Here is a 25,511-nt window from a genome sequence, read left to right on the forward strand (position 1 = left end):
CAGCTAATATGGAATACTGGTCTTAGTATTACTAGTTTGTTGCTTTAGGCTTGGAAACGGAAGCCAAAATAGTAAAATCACCATCATTCTAACAGACCGCTGGTCACCAACCAGCAGTTCGTGAACTTGGAGCCTCTGCCAGGTGATCCTGACTGGTTTGGCCAGGAGGCTATGGCGCGCCAGCACTTCAGCTTCCCCTTCCCCCATTGCTCTGCTTCTCTTGCCCTCTGCCTTAGATGCTTGAAGCTGCAGTCCCCCACCCCACCCCAGAAATTCCTACTTCCTCTGCAGGATGGGGGCGGCAGAGAAGGGGAGTGCTGATGTCATACCCCTGTACCTCATTCCACAGAGAGAGGGGACATGACAGGGCTAGGGATGGAGGGAGCTTTCTGGAAGCTGCTCCTGTGTCTGAACGTGCCCAGTATACTTAAAGGGGCAAAGCAAATCTCTGTCACTCTCACAAACACACCCTGTCTCTCTCATCCGCCTGCCAACCCAACGCATACTTGTTTTGCTGTTTTTGTTACTTCTTTTATTTCTTTCAACGTGCATTATTTTAGGTATTCGACTGGCCTGTGAATGTCATCATTTTTATTTCTCTTAATCTTAAATTTCATTGAGTGGTGAGTTATAAAATGCCTACACTGGTATGGCTGGAGTAATTATCCCTATTCTAATTTTTGAAAACTATGTACTATATCTAGGCTTTTGTTTTCTACTGGCGGTGCACACCTGCACATTACCTTGATATTGGTGCACACAACAACTCATTCCCTCTATTTTTCCATCCATATGCAAACACCAGCCAGGAGTTTCCTGGTTTCAGGCTAGTTCCAAGCAACTGGGAGATTGGGTGCTAACAGTCCAGCAGTGCAACAGGGCTAAGGCAGATTCCCCCTTCCCTGGCCTTGTGCTGCTCCTGGAAGCAGCTGGTACCTTGCTGTGGCCCCTATGGAAGGCAGGGCAGGGAGGTCTCCACACACTGTCCACGCCATACCTGCAGATCCCATTGACTGGGAATGGAGAACTATGGCCAATACGAGGTGTGGAGTTGGTGCCTGCAGACAGGGGGCAGCACACTGAGCCACCTGCCCTTCCCCTGGCACTGATGAACATGCTGGCCTGGCACAGGGCCAGAACAGGAGTGAGCTTTAGCCACCCTGTGCCACTGCCCAGAAGCTACCTAAATTAAACAGTGCAAGATGGAGACCATATTCTGAACCCCGAACCCTGTCCTTTGCCCCAGCCCCTGCAGCAACCCTGAGCCAGACCTGCGCCCAAACTTCCTCCCAGAGCCTGAACTTTGAGCCCTCTCCTGCACCAACCCCATACCCCAGACTCCATCTGGAGGCCCTCCCACATTCTGAACCCCTCGTCCCAAGATCAGACCTGAATAGTACCCCTGCATCCCCACTCTCTGCCCTGGCTTGGTGAAAGAAAGAGAGGCAGGGGAAGAGAGGGTCAGAGTAAGCAAGGCAGGGCATCTGAGAAGGGGTGAGGCCGGGGAAGGGCCTCAGGGAAGGAGGTAGGGCAAGGGTATTTCAGTAGTGGATCTTGGACTAGACTTAAATTCAGAAAATGATCTTGAGCTTAACAAGGTTGGAAACCACTGTAATAGACAATCAAAATGGAAAATACCATAGGAAGTTAAAACAGTAAAACTGCCAAATAATAACAGAAGGGGGGAAGATTCTGTATCATACTGTATCTAAGCAATATAGAAAATATCTACTAGTCAAAACAATAAAACGGTCATGTAGCACTTTAAAGACTAACAAAGTCTTTTTTGGGTTTTTTTTTTTTTGATAGAATATAGACTAACACGGCTATCTCTCTGTCACTATCTACTAGTCTGTGTAGGGCGGGGAAATGCAAACATTTAACATCAGGCCCCACTTTTCATCCTGGCAAGTAGCAGCCCCTCCCAGTTTGTCTAATGTAACCCAAATCGATGGAAATTTCGGTTATGTTCATCTGAAGAAAAAATGCCCTTTTGGCATGTGTAAGAAAATAAGGATGTAGAATGTAAAAACTTTATGAATGGGTACATAAATATGAATACACATTCTGTACATAAAAACAGTTAACACATTTCAACATACACACAATATATACATGTTTTATTAGATGGATTAGACTGAGACCCAGCAGACGATCAGGCTGCACCCCACTTATGAAATGTTACACCCCCCCATAGCAGCCTGCCCATTTGTGCACCCCAGATGTAGGGCTTTCTGGGTTTTATTCCTGGCTCTGCCACTGAGTTACTCTGCTATTTTTATCAAGTCACCTAATCCTCTGTGCCTCAGTGTATTTTTCTATCAATGGGAAAATAACATTATCTTGCTTCTCCGCAGTGTTGTGAGTCTTAATTCATATTTTGAAAGTGCTTTGAGATCCCCCACTAAAAGAGACTATTGTATATAAATTCAGCTAATGTGAGTTGAAAGGTTTTATAGTTATATTCTGTGACAGTCAAGAGGGTGGGTTTCTTATCATTAATAAGCTGTTGGGAAGAGGATCTTTAAAACTTCTTCAGGACCTAGGTAGAATACCTTATTCTGTCTTTGGCCTCAGTTGTATGCTTGGATGGAATGATTCACAGCCAGCCCAATTTCTGCTCAACAGTGATTGTTTTAACATTTTATGTGAATTAAAAGAAAAATATCATTGGTATTGCCAGATATATGTGTATATGGCTGTGTCTACACTAGCTCCCTACTTCGAAGGGAGCATGGTAAGTAGGGTGTTAGGAGTTTACTAACAAAGTGCTGCGGTGCATATGCAGCACTTCATTAAGAACATTCCGCCCCCCGCAGCAATTTCGAAGTGTTAAACTTCCAAGTACCAGGTCACATCTAGCCGTGGCTCACCTGCCTGTACTTAGAAGTGCTTGAGCAACTTTGAAGTCCCTTTACTCCTCCTTTTGAGAACTTCGAAGTACCATCGGGTGAGCCGTGGCTAGACACGAGCCAGTACTTCGAAGTTTAACACTACAAAGTTGCTGTGGGGGGCGGAGTTTGCTTAAAGAAGTGCTGCATATGCAGCGCAGCACTTCATTAATAAACTCCCAGCACCCTACAGCCAACGTCCTCTCTTCGAAGTAGGGAGCTCAGGTAGACCCAGCCTATAGCCACTCACACTCTCTAGGGATTTCACTGTTAATCATTCGATTGACAGAAGAGGAAAGTGGTGATGAAATCTCAAAACAAAAAAGGAGATTTTTAGCAATTTTATGTTCCATCAGACTCTCAGGAGGAAGGTGAGTATATAATCAACTAGAAAACAGTACAAAAGCCAGGATGCATTAAATGACTTTATTGTTTGCTGTTCCTCATGAAAAGCATGGCAGGTGCAGAGAGTAAAAAAGAAACAAATGGTGACATGCTGCACAGAGTAATCTGGGAACATGTAGCCCAAGTGTGGTTTTCAACCAATGGGACAACTAGATTCACTGAACTGAGCAGCTGCTGGAAAAAAATAACTAGGAGCTGACCACTGTGTGATCCCACAGATCTTTCTGTGCAGTTCAACAACCAGCTCTCGGGGTAAGGAGAAAAAGGGGGAAGTTTAGGCAAAACAGAGGCACAAATGGGAGAGGAGAGGGGTTCAACAAAGAAACGAATGAGAAGGAGTTTAAGGAGAAGGAGGAGAGCAAGGGGACAGGACAAGAGATGCCCTTGTGGGCAGTAGGGATATTGACCTTGGTGAAGCTGTGAAGAATTAGGAGAGGCTGGTAGACTTAGAGGAGGGGGAGAAGAAAAGTGAAGGGAGAGAAAAGGGCGTTAGGGAGAAGGAGAAGAGTGAGGGCAGTGTTTCAGGAAGAAGGAAGGAATGCATGGTATTTGGGTCAGAGGGAGAGAGACTGAGTGGAAAAATCAGTGGAAGTTAATAGGAGCAAGGGAACTTGAAGACAAAAAGCCTGGTCTAATGCCCGTTAAATAATGGACAAGGCCCTAAAAACATCTGCTAATGACAGCTGCTGGCAAACTCAGAACAGCACAGGAGGGAATCTAGCCAAAGACTATGCAGAAAGAGGGAATTTACACTACTGGGAGCCTCGTAACGGTGAGGCCTCATGTTGTTGGAGGCAGGTTTTTGTTTTCCACAGCAAATTGCTCACTGCTGCTCAGGTTAGTAAGCATCCCACCTGGTGCTAACAGTTTGCAGAATCAGGGCCCTCTGCACCCAAACAGTTTAAACTGCCTGAAGGAGCTGACAAAGGGAAAGATTCTGGCTATGTCTACACATGAAGCCAACATCGAAATAGCTTATTTCGATGTAGGAATAACGTCTACACGTCCTCCAGGGCTGGCAACGTCGATGTTCAACTTCGACGTTGCGCGGCACCAGATTGAAATAGGCGCTGCGAGGGAACGTCTACACACCAAAGTAGCACACATCGAAATAAGGGTGCCAGGCACAGCTGCAGACAGGGTCACAGGGCGGACTCAACAGCAAGCCGCTTCCTTAAAGGGCCCCTCCCAGACACAGTTGCACTAAACAACACAAGATAGACAGAGCCGACAACTGGTTGCAGACCCTGTGCCTGCAGCATGGATCCCCAGCTGCAGCAGCAGCAGCCAGAAGCCCTGGGCTAAGGGCTGCTGCCCACGGTGACCATAGAGCCCCGCAGGGGCTGGAGAGAGAGCATCTCTCAACCCCCCAGCTGATGGACGCCATGGAGGACCCGGCAATTTCGACGTTGCAGGACGCGGATCGTCTACACGGTCCCTACTTCGACGTTGAACGTCGAAGTAGGGCGCTATTCCTATCTCCTCATGAGGTTAGCGACTTCGACGTCTCGCCGCCTAACATCAAAGTTAACTTCGAAATAGCGCCTGACGCGTGTAGCCGCGACGGGCGCTATTTCGAAGTTAGTGCCACTACTTCGAAGTAGCGTGCACGTGTAGACACAGCTTCTGTGAATACATCTAGACCTTTATTATTGTTCTTGTCCCAACCATGAATGGGAACCACTGCTCCAGCTGGTTTCTTCCTTCAGAGAAGTGACAGCAGGAGGGTGGTTTTAGGTTTTATCAATTAGGGATTCTAAATACACAGTACAATCACAGGAGGTCACTGATGTGCCTATGTTTACCCAAATGAATGCCTGAATGATAACTTAAATCCAGCAAAGTAGCAGCAAGTCTTTACATTGGTGAAGTCAATTCCCAAAAAGAATTCTTCCAATAAGTGTACAAATGTAAAAAAGTGCTTTTCGGGAGCAAAGGGGGTTGGTGCTAAAAATGGTGAAATACAACCTAGAAATGATCTTGTCATGGAGCTACATGTGTCACTACAGCATCTGAGAACATAGTTATTTTTCTTCTAGTTGAAATAATAACTAATGTCTAAAAACTAAATAAATGGTCTGGACTCTTGTGAAAATGAAAAAAAAAAAAAAGCTGCACAGCAGAGGATGAATTATAAGGACCAAGTTCAATAAAAATGCTTCAGAGCACCATACCATGCAATTCTGAAAAATCAATCTGTTGATAGTAGCCTCGGGTGCACAGAAACCAAATGGAATTTATATTGACTTCAGGGCTGAATGTGAAATCGACCAAAATTAAAACTTTATTAATGAAGTCCCAAAGTCCAGTGTTCAGATTTTTAATTTCTACAAACATCACAATGCTATTTTAAGGTTCTCTTTTTAAATCTCCTTTCACCATTAAAGTATAAATCAGTCCTGTGGTGTTTCTAAAAGCTATCTGAATGTACACAGTCAATAAAATCAGCAAACTCATTAGGTATCCAAGGACCAGGAATAATTGCTTATGGAACATTGCTTTTATGTATGTTACTGTAAAACTGGTGCATAGATCAATCATTTGATCCTTTAATTAAAACTGGACAGTTGCTCAATCTATTTCTAATATAGAAGTACACCCAATCAGAAGGAAAGAATGAAGTCAGCATAATCTAACTGCATTTATTATATATGGCAGTATAGATATTACAATAATGCTTCATTTTTCAGCTGTGTCCCATGCATTGGTAATACATCTATACAGCCCTTGAGAGAGAGAGAAAAGGAGACAGACCCACTCTCAGTGCTGACTTCAGGACTTTGCTCTCAAAAAATGTCACAGGCTTCATGTGTGTGAGTGGAGCCCAGTTAACAGAAGTTCTTTGTACCTTTCAGGTTTGGTTACATGTACATATAGGTTGCTGCAGGTACTAATTAAGGGTATCTTGAAAGTGATGGGAGAGAGTGCCTCTGCAGACAGAGTGAAACTTACTTCACCAGAATAAAGCTCAAGCAACTAGCTTTGTTGCAAATTGATTGCGCAGGATTTCAGAGGGCAGCTCTCCCTTTTATTACCACCTCTCACCCTGGTGCTGACCTCCTCATAAGAAACTCCTCCACTGTAAACAAAGATTGGAATTTGCAAGTAAAATTATTGGCAAATTTTACAGCTAGTAAAATGAAATGATCCTATCCATTCTTCAAACTACTTTACATTTGATCATGAATTTGTGATGGCTATTGTGGCAGACCACAGCCTGCAGGCTGTAAGGACTTGATCCTATGGGGGTAACCAAGGGAGTGGGTGGGCACAGAAGGGGATCCATTAAAATAACAAGGTTCCCAAATGAATATGGGGGACAACTAAAGAAAGAACAGGAAAGGGTGTGGGGGGTCAAAGGGCTAAAATAAGGGAGCCAGAGGGGGATGCCTGTCTGAGCAGAGAGCCCTGGACAATGCACACTGCTTCCCAAAGGTGTTGAGGGAGCCAGCGGATGCTGCCTCAACAAATTCTGCCGGATTCGTGAGCAGATGGCAGAAGAGAAATAGGCTCCATGGTCGCAGTCCTCCCCTCAGTCAGCCTTCTGTCCCTGGTCTTATAGGCTACGTTTACACGTGAAGCCTACATAGAAATAGCCTATAGCAACATCGAAATAGGCTATTTCGATGAATAACGTCTACACGTCCTCCAGGGCTGGCAACATCGATGTTCAACTTCGACGTTGCGCAGCACAACATCGAAATAGGCGCTGCGAGGGAACGTCTACATGCCAAAGTAGCACACATCGAAATAGGGATGCCAGGCACAGCTGCAGACAGGGTCACAGGGCGGACTAGCGCTTCCAGGGCAACACCTAGCCACTCCCTTAAAGGGCCCCTCCCAGACACACTCAGCCTGCACAGCACGCGGTCTGAGGAGCCATAGGCACGCAGACCCCGGGCGACGCAGGCATGGACCCCCAGCAGCAGCAACAGCAGCAGCAGCCAGAGGTCCACCCAGCCCTCCCGGCAGGAGCAGGGCTTGCCCTGATCCATGCCATGCGGGAGGCAGCTGAGCACCTCCTTGCTACACCAGAGGAGGAGCTGCCTCCAGGGCAGCAGGGCTCAACCCCCAACCCTGCAGCACTCCGCCCCCACCCCCGCCTCACACACCGGCAGCTATGGAGCTACCCCACCAGCACCGACTGGTGGGAGCGGCTGGTGCTTGAGGAGTGGGACGACGACCGCTGGCTCAGGAACTTCAGGATGAGCCGGCAGACATTTATGGAGCTGTGCCAGTGGCTCACCCCCGCACTCAGGCACCAGGACACCACCATGCGGCTTGCCCTCCCTGTGGAGAAATGGGTTGGCATCGCTGTCTGGAAGCTGGCCACTCCAGACAGCTACCGATCCATGGGACAGCAGTTTGGTGTCGGCAAGGCCACCGTCGGGGCTGTCCTCGTGGAGGTAAGAGAACCCACAGGGGGAGGGCAGGGCAGGGGAGGGGAGGGGAGGGCAGGGCAGGGCCACGCACACCCTGCTCACCCCTCATTGGTGCTGTCCCATGTGCTTTCCCTGCAGGTTGTGCGTGCCATCAATGCCATGCTCCTGCACAGGCTCGTGAGGCTGGGGGACCCAGATGCCACCATCGCGGCCTTTGCCACCCTGGGCTTCCCTAATTGCTTCGGGGCTCTGGATGGGACTCACATCCCCATCCGCGCCCTGCATCACAGTGGAGGACACTACATCAATCGCAAGGGCTACCATTCTGTGGCCCTCCAGGCCTTGGTGGACAGCCGGGGCCATTTCCAGGACATTTACGTGGGCTGGCCTGGCAGCACCCACGACACCCGGGTTTTCCGGAACTCGGGCCTGTGCCGCCGGCTGGAGGCGGGGACCTACATCCCCCAGCGGGAGATCCCTGTGGGGGACACCACCATGGCCCTCTGCGTCATCGCAGATGTGGCATACCCCCTCTGGCCCTGGCTCATGCACCCGTACATGGGCCATCTCTCTGCTAGCCAGGAGCGCTTCAACCAGTGCCTGAACCACGCGCGCCAGGTGGTGGAGCGCTCATTTGGCCGCCTGAAAGGACGCTGGAGATGTCTCCTGACCCACCTGGATGCGGGCCCCAACAACATCCCCCTGATTGTGGGTGCCTGCTGCGCCCTGCACAATTTGGTGGAGAGCAAGGGGGAGGCCTTTTTCCAGGGCTGGGCTGTGGAGGCCAGCAAGGCCAACGTGCAGCCACCCGCTGCCCCCAGTCGGCAGGTGGACCCCGAAGGGACCCGGGTCCGGAAGGCCCTGCGGGCCCACTTCAATGATGAGGCCGCGGGGTGAACTCTGCCAGGCCCCCCACTGCCCACCCCTTCCTCCACCACACTCCCTGCCCCAACGCCCACACCATGGAGCACCCAACCGCACCCCCCTCCCACTTTTCCTGGACAAATGACAGCACGCACTTGTGGCTGAACTTAAACTGCTTTTTCTTTGAGAACTTTTTTTTTTTAACTATAAATAAAACAAGAACAAACTATATACAACGTGTGGAACCAAAGTAATATGTACAAATAAAACAATAGTAATAAAAAAGTTTGTTCACTAACAAAAAGAAAACCAGGGATGATAAAGGGGAGAACTATTTACATGGGGGGACGGGGCAAACGGGGGGCACAAATTAATAAGTCCCAACTATATACAAGGGGGGGAGGCCACATCCCGGGCCCCTCGCCCCTAAAGGCCGGCACTGGGCGTGGGCGGCCGGGAGCCCCGCCACGGCTGCAGCCCTGTCCGGGGCTGGCTGGGGGTGGGGCGGACCGGAAGATATGCCCGGCGAGTCTCAGCTGGCTCCAGGGGTCCCTCGGCGCTCTGGCCCTCGGTGGTGGGTGGCGGGGTGACGGCGGACGGGACGGCGAAGTGCGGAGCAGCTGGGGGTGCGGCGGGTGGAGCAGGCAGGGCGGGCACTGCGGCGGCTGGCGCGGCATGGGGGGCCAGGTAGTCCACCAGGCGGTTGAAAGTCTCCATGTAGGCCCCCCATGCCTCTTGGTGCCAGGCCAGCGCCCGCTCCTGCAGGTGCAGGTGGCGTTGCTCCACCCGCAGGTGCTGCTCCGCGACCTCCAGCTGCCGACGGTGGATGGCCAGCAGCTGGGGGTCTGTCACCGTCGGCTGGTGGTGGCGCGGGGTCCGCCGTCTAGCCCGCCATGGGGCCGGTCGGTCCTCCGCCGAGGGGCTTGCCTGGAGCAATGGCCCTGAAGGGGTCTCCGGGACCACTGATGCCTCGCCGGCGCTCTCTTCTGGTCCTTCCGATGGTGCAGCTGCGGGACACAGGAGAGGAGGGGGGGAAGAAGAATGGAGACAGGCGTTAGTGTGGGCCCCGAGCCGTGGCCTTGTCCCCCCAGCCCTGTGCTGCAGGTTCCCCATCCCCATCCCCGGGAGATGCTGCTGTGATGGATGGTGTTCAGGGGTCCCCCTGCACTGCACCCCGTCCCCTGGTGGGAGCGACTCTCACTTCACTCCGCAGGGTCTGACAGGAGAGGTTTCTTAGGCCACAGATGCCCAGTTTCTCCCAGGAGAGACAGCACCAGCTGTCAGAAGAGACAGTCCTTCCAACCCGTCCTGGGGAGAAGACCCCAAGGGGTGCCCCTCTGGGATGCAGCTTTCCCCCTCCTCAGGCTGGCTGCCTTCCAGCTCTCCCTTCCCCTAGCCTCTACCTGTGGCCCCCGCCCTCCACCCCCGCAATTCAAAGCCAGCTCGGCTCCTCCATCCTCTTTGTTCAGGGCAGAGGTGTCACATGCCAGCTGTAGCCCCACGATCATCCTTTGCCCCTGGGAGCTATTCGGCTCTTGTTGCTCATATGTAGCCTGAGTCTCCCTTTTGCACTCCCCCCACTCCATCACATGCTGCTGCTGCTGCTGCAGGGTGTCCCACCCCCTCCTCCCGGGGGCCCCTCGAGGTTCCACTCCCCCCTGCCCCAGGCATGGGGCATGGCACTGTCGTGCGGGGTGGGGGAGCAGGGGCTGATGCACTGCTGTGAGGGACATGGCCCTGCTGTCCTTGGGGCCATGGCCATGTGAGCATGTGGGGGGCCCTGGACACATATCTATTACCCCCCGCCCCTCAAGCCCAGGGGTGTACACCAGAGGGGGGTACATACCTGTCGGTCCACTCCCACGGTCCGGAGATCCCCGGGGGGCGGAGGCCCGGCTGCTGCTCCGGGATGGCAGGAGGAGGATCTGCAGCCCAGATTCTGCGGAGGAGGAGCCCCCCTCCTCCTCCTCCTCCTCCTCCTCCTGCCGTGATGGCCCGGGGGGGGGCTCCAGGGGGGGGCCCCCGGGGTGCGGGGCTTACCTCCGGGGCGGACTCCGGCTGAAGGGCCTGCTGGGGCTCGTCAGCCGAAGTATCAAGGGTGGCCAGAGGGGAGGAGGTGTGCTGGGGGCCCAGGATGTCCCTGAGCTCCCTGTAAAAGGGGCAAGTGACGGGGGCGGCCCCAGATCGGCCGGCCGCATCCCAGGCCCGGGAGTAACCCTGCCGCAGCTCCTTCACCTTACTCCTGACGTGATCAGGAGTGCGGGCAGGGTGACCCCGGGCAGCCAGGCCGTCGGCCAGCCGAGCGAATGCATCCGCGTTCCGCCTCTTGCTCCCCATTACCTGGAGCACCTCCTTCTCGCTCCAGAGCCCCAGCAGGTCCCGCAGCTCGGCCTCCGTCCAGGAGGGGCCCCGCTGCCGCTTGCCAGCCTGGCTGCCCGCCTGGCTGGGCTGGCTGCCCTGGCTCCCCTTGGGGGGGGTCCCCGGGGGGGCGGGGGGGGCTGCCGGGTAGCCATTGAGGGTCCTGTGGCTGCTGAGGGACGTGAAGGCTGGCCGCGTGTCTGGGCTGCTGCCTGCACGTTCCCTCAACTTCCTGCACAGGAAGGGAGGGGGAGGGGACCTTTAAGGGGCCACTCCATGCGGCCACCATTGAGCTGAGGGGCTGCAGAGAGCGTCTCTCAACCCCTCAGCTGATGGCCGCCATGGAGGACCCCGCAACTTCGACGTTGCGGGACGCGCAATGACTACACAGTCCCTACTTCGACATTGAACGTCAAAGTAGGGCGCTATTCCCATCCCCTCATGGGGTTAGCGACTTCGACATCTCGCCGCCTAACGTCGAAGTTAACTTCGAAATAGTGCCTGACACGTGTAGCCATGACAGGCACTATTTCGAAGTTAGTGCCGCTACTTCGAAGTAGCGTGCACGTGTAGACACGGCTATAGACAGCCATCTTGGTTGTGGCTGTAAGGACTTGATAGAAGGCAGATATTCTGGATGTTGGGCTAATGCTTTTCTGTTCCCCAAGCAAGCCCAATCAGGGCTGGTAGCTGGGGCCTCATTAGGAGTCAGACACAGCTGAGGCTAATCAGCACCCGTGGCCAGCTGAGGCCTCTGGACTTCCTCTAAAAAGGTCCCCCCCACCCAGGCAGCAGGGGGGCAGGAGTTGGAAGGTGTTCAGGGGAGCAGAGCAGAGCAGAGCAGAGCAAAGCAAAGCAAAGCAAGAAGGTACCTGGGGGAAGTGGTGGGCAAAGTGGCCCAGGGTGAAGTTGCTACACCGGGGCAGTGGCAAGAGCCCTGCCAGCTGCCTCTTGTCATTTTAGAAACCCTGGACTGGAGTCCAGAGTAGAGGGTGGGTCTAGACTCACACCCTTCCCCACAGGGCTACCTTGCTGGAGCAGGCAAAAGCATGCAAGGGAGCCTGTTTTACCCCCATTCCGGACTTGCCCATGATAAGAATGGCTCACTAAGCAGAGACCCCTGCCTCTGGAGAGATCTGAGCAGTTAAGGAGCCACCATGAGTGCCCGAAGCACAACCGGGAACTGCCAGGAGGCACAGGGACCCTCAGGGAACTGAAGGAGAATCTGTCACACTATGGAAGTTCTTCTGCTCGGAAATTTTCTATGTAGCACATCTATCAGAAACAATCAACCTGCAGCTTTTTGGAAGCAATTTGCTCTGGGATTGAATATATGAGTGGACTTTAAGAGGAAACTATAGCTCCTGGTCAACAAACCAGGCTTTTCTCACGATGCTGAAACACAACCATGCAAACGTTTGAGAGAGAAAGCCAGTCAGTTCAGCCTGTAGGGTAGCTGGACAATGACTTCAACAGAATAGAGCAGGGTGGGAGAATTATGAAGTGGCAAGGAGGGTTGTGTACAGCAAAGGTATTTCTGGATTGAGTTGGCAGTGACCTTTCTGAGGATATTTTTAGTAATGGAAAGTAAATATTAGTCTAGGGTGAGCTCTTTACACAAAGATCACGTTAGGCTACATGGTATAAAAACAGCAGAGTGTGGAGATAAAGCTTTGTGGGGGAGTTGCTCTAAAAATATTACAGTGCTTTGGGGGTTTTCTAGGTGGGTGTATATTTGATCCACATGCATTGGAGGTGTGTGGTGGTTAGTTTCAGAAAGTATTTGGAGGAACTAGCAAGACAAAGGGCTCATGGGATGGGAAGCTAGAACTATCCAGATCCATTTGTCCCTCTTATGAATTCCTTAACAATAGAGCACGTCATTTGAATGTTTAATGTTTGAGTTTACAGCTAACTGGAAAAGTTGGAAGGGATTTGGCAGTTCTGCCTTTGAGGATAATATGTTCCATATGATAGCCAAGGCAGTGCTGGACACTAGCCAATAGATTTCCATCCATCAAGTAATAAAGGAAAGCAACAGGGAGTTGGCACAGTTCTGCAGCTTAATAGATACTTCTGGCTTGAGAATAACCTTGCCTTTTATTACTGGATTTTTTCCTTCCGCACAGATGGATTTCATCTGTCCAACAATGAGGGAGACAAAGGTAATACTTATCTATGAGACGCCTTGGAAGACAGGCTATCGCTCTTTTGATTGCAGGAATAGTCAGACGTGGTCCTTCCCTTGACATGGGATCAAAGATCATCACATGTCACGTTCAGATCTTTGTGCACGTTATTTTTGCCCTTTTACAGAGGCTCAGGAGTGCAGTTCTCAAACACGTGTGCCACAGGGAGTCAGATGGAGAGTGTGGAGTAATAACTTATGTGTGGCAGGCCACCACAATGCTTCCTGTTAATTAAGTCTCACAATTTTTAAGTCACTTTTATGACACTTTGGACGCATCCACCCACCCACCCTGATTCTTCAGTGCTTGAGGCTGGCATTATTTGCTACCTTTATTGTAAGCGGACACAAACACATCAAAATCTTGGGGTAGTTGAATCAGTAAATCTAAAAAATATGCAAAAATGCATAGCCCTTTCTTCACTGCAGCCATGTTAATTATCTGTTCATACAATGTTTGTCTGTGTTCATAATTTCTACTTGACTATCTCTGCAAGAAGAATTATTTCTATTGCACACCATTGAAAATGTTCTTTGAAAGTGAGACATTGTTATCTGATTCCTGAGTGGCTTGATGCAACTTTCAAATGCTATTAATAACATACTCTTGGACCTACTGAAATCAGGGAATTTTCTAATATAGGAAAACACATTCAGGCCACTTTGTCATCCAATTGGCTCTTAATGATATAATGGTACATGAATAGTTACATACTATAGAGGGTGCCTTCATGTAGAAGATGTTGGAATGATGGCTTCTGTTATATTTTTCCCTGGATCTTTAAGGGACACTACTGAGTTGACTTTGGTTTTGTAAAAGCAAAAGATTGTATTTGGCTAAATGCGAAGTGTTTGGCTTAGGATATTAACTACTTTATTTATTTTATTTTTTAAATATTTTTACCCCACTTCTCTATTTAAAATACTCAAGGCAGCTTACATTTAAAAAAAAAACGATATAAACATATATAAAAAATTAAAGTACAAGACCCCAAAAAGACATAAAACCTACTAAGACGAGACAAGGGACACACCCACACACAGATTCAAACACCAATAAAAGCATGAGCAATGGCATTTTTAAAAAAATTAAAAACCAGTTCTTCACCAAACATAACTGCAGTACATTTACCTGTGTAACTGTTCAACCTTTGTAGTCCATGAACTGCATATGTTAGCCTTTCAGGTCTCTGTAGAGACTGATGGCAGTTTTACCTTCAGTTCAGTGAATGCTGTCCAGATCAGTCTCATGGAAAAATTATTTTTTTTGGTTTTACATTTGCTTTCTTAACCAAAATTGATTGCTATTTGCTCCTTCTGTGTGGAAAAAAAAACGCTTAAACATCAATCTCAATAAGCATGTTTCAGTGATTTTTTTAAAAACTTCTTAAAGTGAATCTAGGATTGGAGGGCTGGTAACCAAATACCCTACTGCAGAATTTGTGACCCAACCAATGCTGGAACACAGCTCTGCATGCATGCAGAGATGTGTGTGTTTAAACACTGGGACCAGGAGTGTGTTTCTCCTCTATGCTTTACATAGGCATTACTACTGTGAAAAGTGACTTTATAAAAATGTCATCATGGAGTTCCATGTTTCTTATCCCTCACAGTTATTTTTCAAAGGGACATTATAAAAGGCCCAAATGCAAGCTATTCTACTGTGTAGAAGAGATGAAGAGGATGGCAAAAGAACACCTTGGCTTAAGCAGGAGATCTTGCGTGATCTCAAAAACAAAAAGGAGTTATATACAAAGTGGAAACTGGGAAAATTACAAGGGATGAACATAATCAAACAATACAGGCATGCGGGGGGGAGATTAGAAAGGCAAAGGCACAAAATGAGTTCAGACTAGCTGGAGATGTAAAGGATAACAAGAAGACATTCTATAAATATATTAGAAGCAAGAGGAAGACCAAGTACAGGGCAGGGCCCACTACTCAGTGAGGAGGGAGAAGCAATATCAGAAAACTTGGAAACAGCAGAGGGGCTTAATGACTTTTTTTTTTCCCATCTTCACCAAGAAGTCTGATGCAGAAATGCCTAACGTAGTGAATGCTAGTGGGAAGGGGGTAAGTTTAGAAGATAAAAGAAAAAAGAAAAAATTAAAAATTACTCAGAAAAGTTAGATGTCTGCAAGTCACCAGAGTCTGATTACATGCATCCTTGAATACTCAAATAGCTAGCAGAGGAGGTATCTGAGCCTTTAGCTATCATACTTGAAATGTCATGGAAGTCCGGGGAGATTCCAGAATACTGGAAAAGGGCAAATACAGTGATCATCTATAAAAAAAGGGAATAATAACAACCCAGGAAACTACAGACCAGTCAGTTTAACTTCTGTTCCAGGAAAGATAGTGAAGCACGTAATTAAGGAATTCATCTGCAAACATCTGGAAGAAAATAAGGTGATAGCTAGCAGCCAGCGTGGGTGTATAAAGAACAAATCATGCCAAACCAATCTGATAACTTTCTTTGATAGAATAACAAGTCTTGTGGATAAGGGAGAAGTGGTGGATGTGGTCTATCTAGACTTTAGTAAGGCATTTGATACAATTTTGCATGATCCTCTTGTCAAAAAACTGGGCAAATACAACTTAGACAGAGCTACTATAAGGTGGGTGCATAACTGGCTGGATAACCATTCTCAGTTATTAATGGTTCACAGTCATGCTGGAAGGGCATAACAAGTGGGGTTCCTCCAGGGTCAGTTTGGGGACCGGTTCTATTCAATATCTTCATCAACGATTTAGATATTGGCATAGAGAGTACATTTAGTAAATTTGCAGGTGATACCAAGCTAGGAGGGATTGCAACTGCTTTGGCGGATAGGTTCATAATTCAAAATGATCTGGACAAACAGGAGAAATAGTCTGAGGTAAACAGGATGAATTTTAATAAGGCCAAATGCAAAGTATGCCACTTAGGAAGGAACAATCAGCTTCCTACACACAGAATGGGAACTGACTGTCTAGGAGGCGGTACTGCAGAAAGGGATCTAGGGGTCATAGTGGACCACAAGCTAAATATGAGTCAACAGCGTGGAGCTGTTCCAGAAAAGCAAACATAATCCTGGGATGAATTAGCAGGCGTGAGCAAGACACAGGAAGTCATTCTTTTGGTCTACTCTGCACTGATTAGGCCTCAGTTGGAATATTGTGACCAGTTTTCAAGAATGATGTGGAGAAATTGGAGAAGGTCCAATGAAGAGTAACAAGAATGATCAAAGCTCTAGAGAACATGAGCTGAGGGAAGACTGAAGGAACTGGGCTTGTTTAGTTTAGAAAAGAGAAGACTTACAGGGGACATGATAGTGGTTTACAAGTACCAAAAAGAGGGTTACAGGGAGGAGGGAGAAAAATTGTTCTCCTGGGCCTCTGAGGATAAGACAAGAAGCAATGGGCTTAAACTGCAGGAAGGGAGGTTTAGGTTGGACATTAGGAAAAACTTCCTAACTGTCAGGGTGGTTAAACACTGAAATAAGTTCCTGAGGGAGCATGTGGAATCTCTATCACTGGAGATATTTAAGAACAGGTTAGACAGACATCTGTTGAGGATGGTCTACATGGTACTTGGTCCTGCCATGAGGGCAGGGGACTGGACTCAATGACCTCTCAAAATCCCTTCCAGTTCTAAGGTTCTATGATTCAATGATTTCTCTATGTGACATGCGTAGTTTAAAAGAGAAAAACTTGTAAATGCAGCTTTGGCTGTGAGAGTCTGTTATGAGCCATGTCTACACGTGCACACTACTTCGAAGTAGCGGCACTAACTTCGAAATACCGCCTGTCACAGCTACACGTGTTGGGTGCTATTTCGATGTTAACATCGATGTTAGGCGGCGAGACGTCGAAGCTGCTAACCCCATGAGAGGGTGGGAATAGCGCCCTACTTCGATGTTCACTGTCGAAGTAGGGACCGTGTAGTCGTTGCGTGTCCCGCAACATCGAAATTGTGGGGTCCTCCATGGCGGCCATCAGCTGGGGGGTTGAGAGACGCTGTCTCTCCAGCCCCTGTGGGGCTCTATGGTCACCGTGGGCAGCAGCCCTTAGCCCAGGGCTTCTGGCTGCTGCTGCTGCAGTGGGGGATTCATGCTGCATGCACAGGGTCTGCAACTCGTCAGCTCTGTGTATCTTGTGCTGTTTAGTGCAAATGTGTCTGGGAGGGGCCCTTTAAGGGAGCGGCTGGCTGTTGAGTCCGCCCTGTGACCCTGTCTGCAGCTGTGCCTGGCACCGCTATTTCGATGTGTGCTACTGTGGCGTGTAGACGTTCCCTCGCAGCGCCTATTTCGATGTGGTGCTGCGCAATGTCGATGTTGAACATCGACGTTGCCAGCCCTGGAGCCGTTACTCATCGAAATAGCCTATTTCGATGTCTCCACGTCGAAATAGGCTACTTCGAAGTAGGCTTCACGTGTAGACGTAGCCATGATGTCCAGTGTCACCTTTCTCTTCAGTGGTTTCACAGATTTAACTTAGTCTGCTGAAGACTTATGAACAAGGTAGTGAGTAGACCCACACTTCAAATGTCTCAGGCACCCAACAGGTTATGGAATGGTGTGGGGGGGTGAGAGTGTGCTACAATCTCCTGCTTTCTTTCTGTGTTCATCCCTGTAACATTTGAGCACCTGAAAATATCAAGAAATTTATCCTCACAATACCTATACTCTGGGCCATCCCGCCTCCCATCCTCAGTACCCCAAGCCCAGGGCAACTCCCCTTGCTGCAGGCCCCACCCCTCCTCCACCCCCACTGATTACCCCAAGCCTAGCCCCTGCTCTGCCCTCTTGCCGGAAACCCCATTGCCCAAGCTACGCAGGTCGCAGGATTACTGGGGAGGTCCAGTGCAGGGCTGCAGCAGGGGTCGCCCACCCATTCACCACGATGATGACAGCTGTAGAGACCCAGCAGCCTGCTCCACTCTATCCCACCACCCACTCCCAACCTGCTCTGTTCTGCTTCACTGCAGTGGCCTGGGTCCTCCATACATCATATGGGCACCATAGGTCCCATCCATCAGACAGTTGAGGCACCCACCATTAGGGCTCTCCAAAGTGCCAGTCATGGGATGGCTGCCCCAAACCATCCTGTTTATGAGTCAGCTCTACCCATATGATGTATGGAGAACTGAGGCAGAGGGAGGTTAAGTGTTGCTCAGAGTAAAACAGGAAGTCCATGGCAGAACCCAGAGTTGAATATAGACCTTCTGATTCCTAGTCTGGTGCGTTAATCACAAAGTCGTTCTTCCTCTTTGAGGAAATTGATTTCCCACTCTCTTGTCTCTCATCTGCAGTCAATCAAAAACACCTCTTCAGTAAACATTGCCAAAACCCACTAGTGCTTTAAACTGCACTAGCTGTCCAAGACCTTCTACATGCATCCCATGCCTCAGTTCCTCTGACACCCATTCCTGCTTTGTGTGGTATGACCAAGCTTCTCTCCTGCTCACTTCCATGCTGTCTCTTATGCTTGCAACAGCTTTCTATTTGATGTCCACCAAGCCCAGTCCTTTCCAAACATCATTTCTGAAAAGCCCTCTGTAAAATTGTTGAGAATATGTCTATCTTTCACACTAAATGCAGTACACTGCACCAGTTGGTGTCTTTGTACATATAAGGTCTTTGAGAAAGTGGAGGTGGGGAGATTTTCATGGGGGAAAGGTTTCTATTAGTTTGTTTATTCATTTTGGTCAGGTTGTTTGGTTTTTGCTTACTATAGTTAGTTGGTATAAAGGTCCTTGACGGAATTATAGCTTTGCATAAACAAATAATGAAAATTGCCATACACTAGTGTAACCCAGAGGTACCAAGACCATTGACAAGTTAGAATGAAGTCTGGTCTATAGCATTGGCTAAGAAGTGGTAGAGGCTCATGCTTTAGCCCCTAAAGTACCAGGTTCCATCCCACCTGCCAACAACCCTGATCTGTCAGCTTTTCACTGGCATAGTTGGTCTGCATATTAGACCATCTCCCAGGATTCACACAGAATTTACAGTTGCTGGACGGTTCTTATCAGAAGCTGAATCCACCTAAAGGTCAAAGGAAGGAATACTGGCTAAATGATCAGCCACATTTGCAGTGTATTTGTAACTTTCACACAAGTGGCTGGCCTTTTTCTGGTGTAAAAACAGTAGCCATCAGAAGAGGTTGAAGGAATTTGTAAGTGAGTAAATGAAAAGGACATATCCGTGTCTTGAGAATCAGTTTATGGCAACAAGTAAAGGTTCATTATTGTGTATCTATCAGAAAGCAGGCCTGAGAATTTCAGATCTGAGGTACTGTTGTTATTTTTTCATTCGACACTTTCTGTCTTTTCATTCCTCTTTGCATGATCTCCAGGACAAAGAGGGCAGTAAGCTAAGGATTCCAGGTGAACTTTCAAATCTACACCAGAAAAATAACCTTGAATCTCATGAAGTATTTTTTCATATATTAGAGAGAAAGAATACAGCAGTCTCCTAATTAATGGCTCCTCTGTTTTAAGCAACTTTGAAGAGCAATGTGAGGTGATCAATCAGAATATTTAAATAATCATTTACATTCAGGCATACATCATTTCAGGGAAAAACCAAAACCACCAGCCTATTAATCACTGAAAACCAATTTTCCCTGATACTTTCACTCACCAGCTACGTCTACACGTGCCCCAAACTTCGAAGTGGCCATGCAAATGGCCATTTCGAAGTTTACTAATGAAGCGCTGAAATGCATATTCAGTGCTTCATTAGCATGCGGGCGGCAGCGGCGCTTCGAAACTGACGTGCCTTGCCGCCGTGCGGCGCGTCCAGATGGGGCTCCTTTTCGAAAGGACGCCACCTTCTTCGAAGTCCCGTTATTCCCATGAGCTCATGGGAATAAGGGGACTTCGAAGTAGGCGGGGCCCTTTCGAAAAGGGGCCCCGTCTGGACGCGCCGCGCAGCGGCAAGGCGCATCAATTTCGAAGCGCCGCTGCCACCCGCATGCTAATGAAGCACTGAATATGCATTTCAGCGCCTCATTAGTAAACTTCCAAATGGCCATTTGCATGGCCATTTCGAAGTTTGGGGCACGTGTAGACACGGCCACCAAGTACAAAAAATAATCCTTTTCTTTGTCAGCAAGCAACCATCTGTACAGAAATCTATTGTTAATTATATATTACAGTGCATACACACCAAGTTTTACTTTGTTTTGGTGCCAGGCAAGTTCAGCATTCATTCTTATACCTTCGGGTGCCTTCAGCTCAGAAAGACCTATCCACTATCTGTGAATTCTAGCACATCTCAGATTATATGAAAATCAGTTTGTGCTCAGAGAGCCTGCACATGCAAATACCTAGAGTGATAGCTTTATCCTGTTTGTCACTTTGTCATCACTCCCAGTCAGGGCAGTGAATTGTTCCAAATATCTTCATTTGTAATACACTGGGGCTTACAAATACTTTCCATTTAATCCCTCGGTACCTTGAAGGGTTCAGGTCTGGGACCAGTCCTTGTTCTGCATGGCAGAGTACCTTCCAAAGTCATTTCTGCTAGGCCAGAACTAAGTAGCACCTTCCTTTAACATTCATCACTCTTCTTTATTGAAGGGCTGCCAGCGAAACACCACTGGAGAGCACTGTGAAAAATGTCTGGATGGTTACATTGGGGACGTTGTCAGAGGAGTGCCTGCATTCTGCCAACCTTGCCCTTGCCCATTGCCACTGGTTGCCAAGTACGTAAAACAGCCTTTGTTTTATTTCAGTTGTGTTGATCCTTATACTTCCTGTTCTGTGATCATCTCCCAGAGCCAAGCACAATAAACGCTATACTAGGGGTGAGGGAAAGACGGATGCACCTTCAAGTATAGGAAACCACGAACATGTTCATATGTTTACATTTATCACCTAAGGAAAAGGAAAAGAGCATTTAGCATCATAGGCTAGGGCTATACTACAGTGGTCCTTCGAAAAAAGTTCCTTTGGAAGATCTCTTCCAAAAAAGCTTCTTTCAAAAGATTGTGACCACACACAAAAAAGCAGATTGAAAGATCAATCTGCTCTTTCAATAGAGAGCAGCCACACCATGGCTGTTCTTTTGAAGGAATGGGCCAGGAAATGCTGGGGATTGAAAAATCCAGTGCCATGAGGATGACTCTTTAGAAAAAAAGGCTCCTAGGGTGTCAACACATTTTTTTTCTGAAAGAATCTTTTGGAAAAAGGCACTCTTCCTCATCCTGGAGCAGAAGAGGGTTGCTGGAAAAAGTGCTGCGTTCTTCGATTTTATATTGAAAGAGCGCATTTTGTGCGTAGACGCTCCACAGGATTTTTCAAAAGAGCCCCAGCTTATTTGAAAAATCTCACTAATGTAGACATAGTCATAGAGTTTAAGGCCTGATGGGACTACCAGATCATCTACTCTGACTGTCTGTGTATTACACGCCGCTGCCACCACCACGAAACCCAGCACTGGGAGTTTTTATTTAAAAGGCATTAATGCAAAATATTCATCTCTCCCACTGACTCCTACATACAAAGATGAGAGAAAATATTCGAACAATGTTGGTCTCTTTTTATCATTTAAGTGAGGAAACTTGTCTGGCTGTATGGTGACTATTCATAAGCCAAGTCAAAGATATATCTATATATAAAATTCTCCATGACATTAGGAAAGCAGAAATTGGCCCTGGAAAACACTAGGACAGTGGTCACCAAACTGTGGTGTGTAATCCCAAGGGGCAGGGAGGAACATTCTGGCAGATGTGCAGCTGGCCACAGGCCAGTCTCCACATGGATAGTGGCAAGGGAGTAGTCCCATCCCAACTCCAGTGCCAGCTCTGCTCCCTGCCACAGCTCCACTCTGCCCCAGCCCTGCTTTGCCCTCATTCATTCTCTGTCCCTGGGCCAGTGCCATCTCTGGACCCAGCTTCTCTCCCTCCACAGCTCTGTCTTCATCTCCAGCTCCTCTGTTGAGCCAGCTGGGAGGGGAGGTGTGGATGCATTCCATTATTGTAAGGCAATGTGCAGGGACAGGAAAAGTTTAAGCACCATTGCCATAGCACAACACAGATCCAAGCAAATGGCAACTTTGCCTAATTAATGAAAGCATAGGCGATGATATATCAATTAATGCATCCAGTGTCCAAAGTGGTGCAAGTGGCAGATAATAACTGTAATTTCAACTAATGCATGGCCTGCTCTTGCTTCTGAATGTGAATTTCTGAAGCTTGTCAGAAAAGAAAGGTCCAGATCAATAACGCTACAGCTACACTGGAGCCCTATTTCATAACAAGATATTTTGAAACAGCTATTTTGAAATAACACAACTACACACAAAGGCCGTGGCTACACTTCTCCTTCCTTTCAGAAGGGGCATGTAAATTATGGATGTTTGAAAATGCAAATGAGGGGCTGATATGAATATTTAGTGCCTCATTTGCATAATGGCAGTTCCCCCAGCCCATTGAAAGTGCTGATTCCAAGCTAAAAATATCTGTGTAGCCAGGATTCTTTTGAAGGGGTGCCCTGATTTCACAAGCACCCTTCTTCCCAATTTTTTGGCTTATTTCAGAACAGCACTATTTTGTGTCTTAATAGCACCTTTTTTTAAATAGGTGCTATTCCTCTCTCACTGAGGGTTACCAATTTCAGAATAACTCACACACTATTTTGATTTTATTTTGGAATAGCATGTGTGCAGTCTAGACTCTAGCAAAGTTATTTTGAAATAACTCTGTAGTGTAGCCATCACCTAAGAGGACCTTCATAGCTGTCGTTATTCCCTGTGGTTTCAGAGATACCAATTAACTAGAAGATGTGGCTTTCTATTAGAGAATTTTAGTAGCATATCAGTGTCATAGCAGAAGAAAACAGCATTCATTTACTTATTGTATTCCATCAGAATAGATATTTGTTCATATCCCACTACACCGAGAAGATATGTTAATATTAATATTTTGCTCTAGGTTGAAGACCTTCTTTTCCATGAGACAGCGACTTTCTGTTTCCCCTTCCATTTTCAACCGGTCAATTTTAGTCCTTCTCTACCCTGAATTTCTTTCTCTTCATTTCATGATAATTCTTACAGTTGCTGTAGGTCTTTTCTTTAACACAGCCCCAAAGTGAGAAATCTGCATTTTGTTCAGCTGCTGGGAGTCACAGGCTCAAAATCACAGCTGGGCCAAAGCTTACAGTCCCACAGACTACTTCCTGCCTTTCATAAAAGTTAGTTGCACACGTGTACTGCAAGATGGAGAATAGCTATGCATTAAAAACTACATCCTTGATTGAATTAGAGAGAATGCCCATGAGACAGAAGAGAAAGGATGTTCAATTTCTTTACAATAGTCTGAGTGCCTTCATTTTACTATATTTATGCAAAGCAGCCAGGTGAATAAGTTCACATGGGAAGTGTATTGTTTATGCATGTATCAGTAGCTTAGACAATAGCAAGAACACGTAAGTAGAAACAGAAGAGTCCAACAGCTGCTTTGTTCAATAAATGAACTTGAATTTTTTTAATATGGCTGTTTGTCACACAACATCCATTTCAGTTCGCAAAGCAGTTTCCTTAAACACCGTCCAGATTTTTGCTGGACACAATAGCATCCTTGTTGTTTTGCATTTGGTTAGTTTATGTTACCATAAAAGAGAGATGTATTCAAGTTGAGCTGGGAGAACATGGAAATATAGGACTGGCCCCAGGGGAGGTAAACCAGTGTAACTCCATCGGCTTCATTGAAGCTACACAGATTTATACTGGCTCAAGATCTGGCCAAATCTCCCTCTACTGCCCATCTTTACAATGGCGTGCCTTATTTCAAATTTAAATTTATCTCCAGGCCATATATATTTGGGGCTTTACTTTCATTGCTGTAAATTATATTTACCTCAGAAATAGAAACACGAAGCAAAGATTATCAGAAATATCACCTATGCTAAGGGGTGAATCGTAACATTTAAGGGCTTGTTGACATAGTGAGTCACTGCACAGCAAGTGAATTTACAGTGGACCAGCTTGTCATGCCATAACACCCACATAGACACTGCTAAAATGGGGCAGAAAATGTCCCAGAATGCAACTTGGCATATAACGTTTTTAAGCAGCAGAAGGCCAAGCCCTATACCAGAGTGTTCATCACACTGTAGCAGAATCCACGTAGCAGGTTACTACGTGGCAAGCTAGACTGTACATTCATACCCTGTCTTGTTGAGCAATAGCTCATTGTGTAGACAAGCCCCACCCTTCTACTTCAGTAACTGTCTTGTCTTTCATTTGGGCTCTTTGGGTGAAACTGCCCTTATTAAAATCAATGACAAAACTTCTGATGACTTTAGTGCGACCTGGATTGCATGCATTGCCTGGGAGTATCCTTCCATTTTGGTGCAGTCTTGCTACTAAAGTTTATTTGCCTCAGATGAGCAGAATTTCTAGTACAGTAGATGCAGAAAGTTATGAACACCTTGGAAATGGAGGTTATTCATAATTCTTGTAACCCTAAACAAAACATTATGGTTGGTCTTGCAAAAGTTTGCAAAAGTACCATGAATTAATACAGCTTTGAAATTTCACTAGGCAGAAGAAAATCACTCCTCTTTTTTTGTTATTGTTGTCTCTGCTGCTGCCTGATTGTGTAGTCCTGCTTCTAAGTGAGGAGTTTGCTTGACTGGTCAGTTCATAATTCAGGTGTTTGTCTCTCTGAGATTAGATGACAGCTGTAATAGCCAGTCCACTGACAGAATTCAGTGGGAGCTTCAGCTCTGAGTTCAAGTGGGAGCAGGAGCAGGCCCATGTACTACAATGAGCTGTTCTTGCTTTTTACCTGTGACGCTATTTTCACAACATACACAAGAAAGACTTATTAATAAAATATACCACATCAAATCTGAAGTTTTCTAAGTGCCTCCTACCCCTAAATCTACTTTAAACCTAAACTACAAAACTAAGGCTATGTCTACACGATGAGATAAATTTGACTTTTAATAAATCTGATTTTAACCTTATTCTTATGAATTCAAATTTGTGTCCACAAAGTTTCTTGAAATTCAACCCATCGTTTTTCTGTGTCAAGTTTCCAAGTCCCCATTGCCCTATGCAAGTTCGACAGCATGAGCACTGCATTGTGGGTACCTATCCCACAGTGCCTTAGTCCCGGTTACTTGTGAGTGTTTCATGTTAGAATCCCAGAATGCAAAGCACTGTCCCAGAATGCAGAGCACCCAGTAACAGTATTCAGACCTCCCCCAAATCTGTCTGGGTTCCCTGTGCTGCCTGTCCTCTGTGGACATTGTCATAGTGGCACTTGCAGGCCTAGGCCTAGGCACTGCACAATTCAAATTCTAATTAAATAAAAAATCCACAGGCTTCCTGTGACCTTCTTCCTGCGTACCTGGATGTAGAGCAGTGGAGAAGGAAGTGGCCATACATGGAGGGTCACCTCATAGCTTTGTGGGATATATATGGGACA

The 25,511-nt window shown here is 47.4% G+C and overlaps 1 protein-coding gene across 1 annotated transcript in view; it reads left to right on the plus strand.

Annotated features, from left to right (window-relative positions):
* The window catches only part of LAMA4 (laminin subunit alpha 4), a 156,542-nt gene that overhangs the window by 34,304 nt on the left and 96,727 nt on the right, over nucleotides 1–25,511 (plus strand). The window contains exon 3 of the mRNA XM_074990717.1: nucleotides 20,656–20,780. Within this exon, the coding sequence (XP_074846818.1) occupies nucleotides 20,656–20,780 (125 nt within the window). The remainder of the gene's footprint in view (nucleotides 1–20,655; nucleotides 20,781–25,511) is intronic.

Source organism: Carettochelys insculpta, chromosome 3 (assembly GCF_033958435.1).
Source record: "Carettochelys insculpta isolate YL-2023 chromosome 3, ASM3395843v1, whole genome shotgun sequence".
NCBI classification, from domain to species: domain Eukaryota; kingdom Metazoa; phylum Chordata; order Testudines; family Carettochelyidae; genus Carettochelys; species Carettochelys insculpta.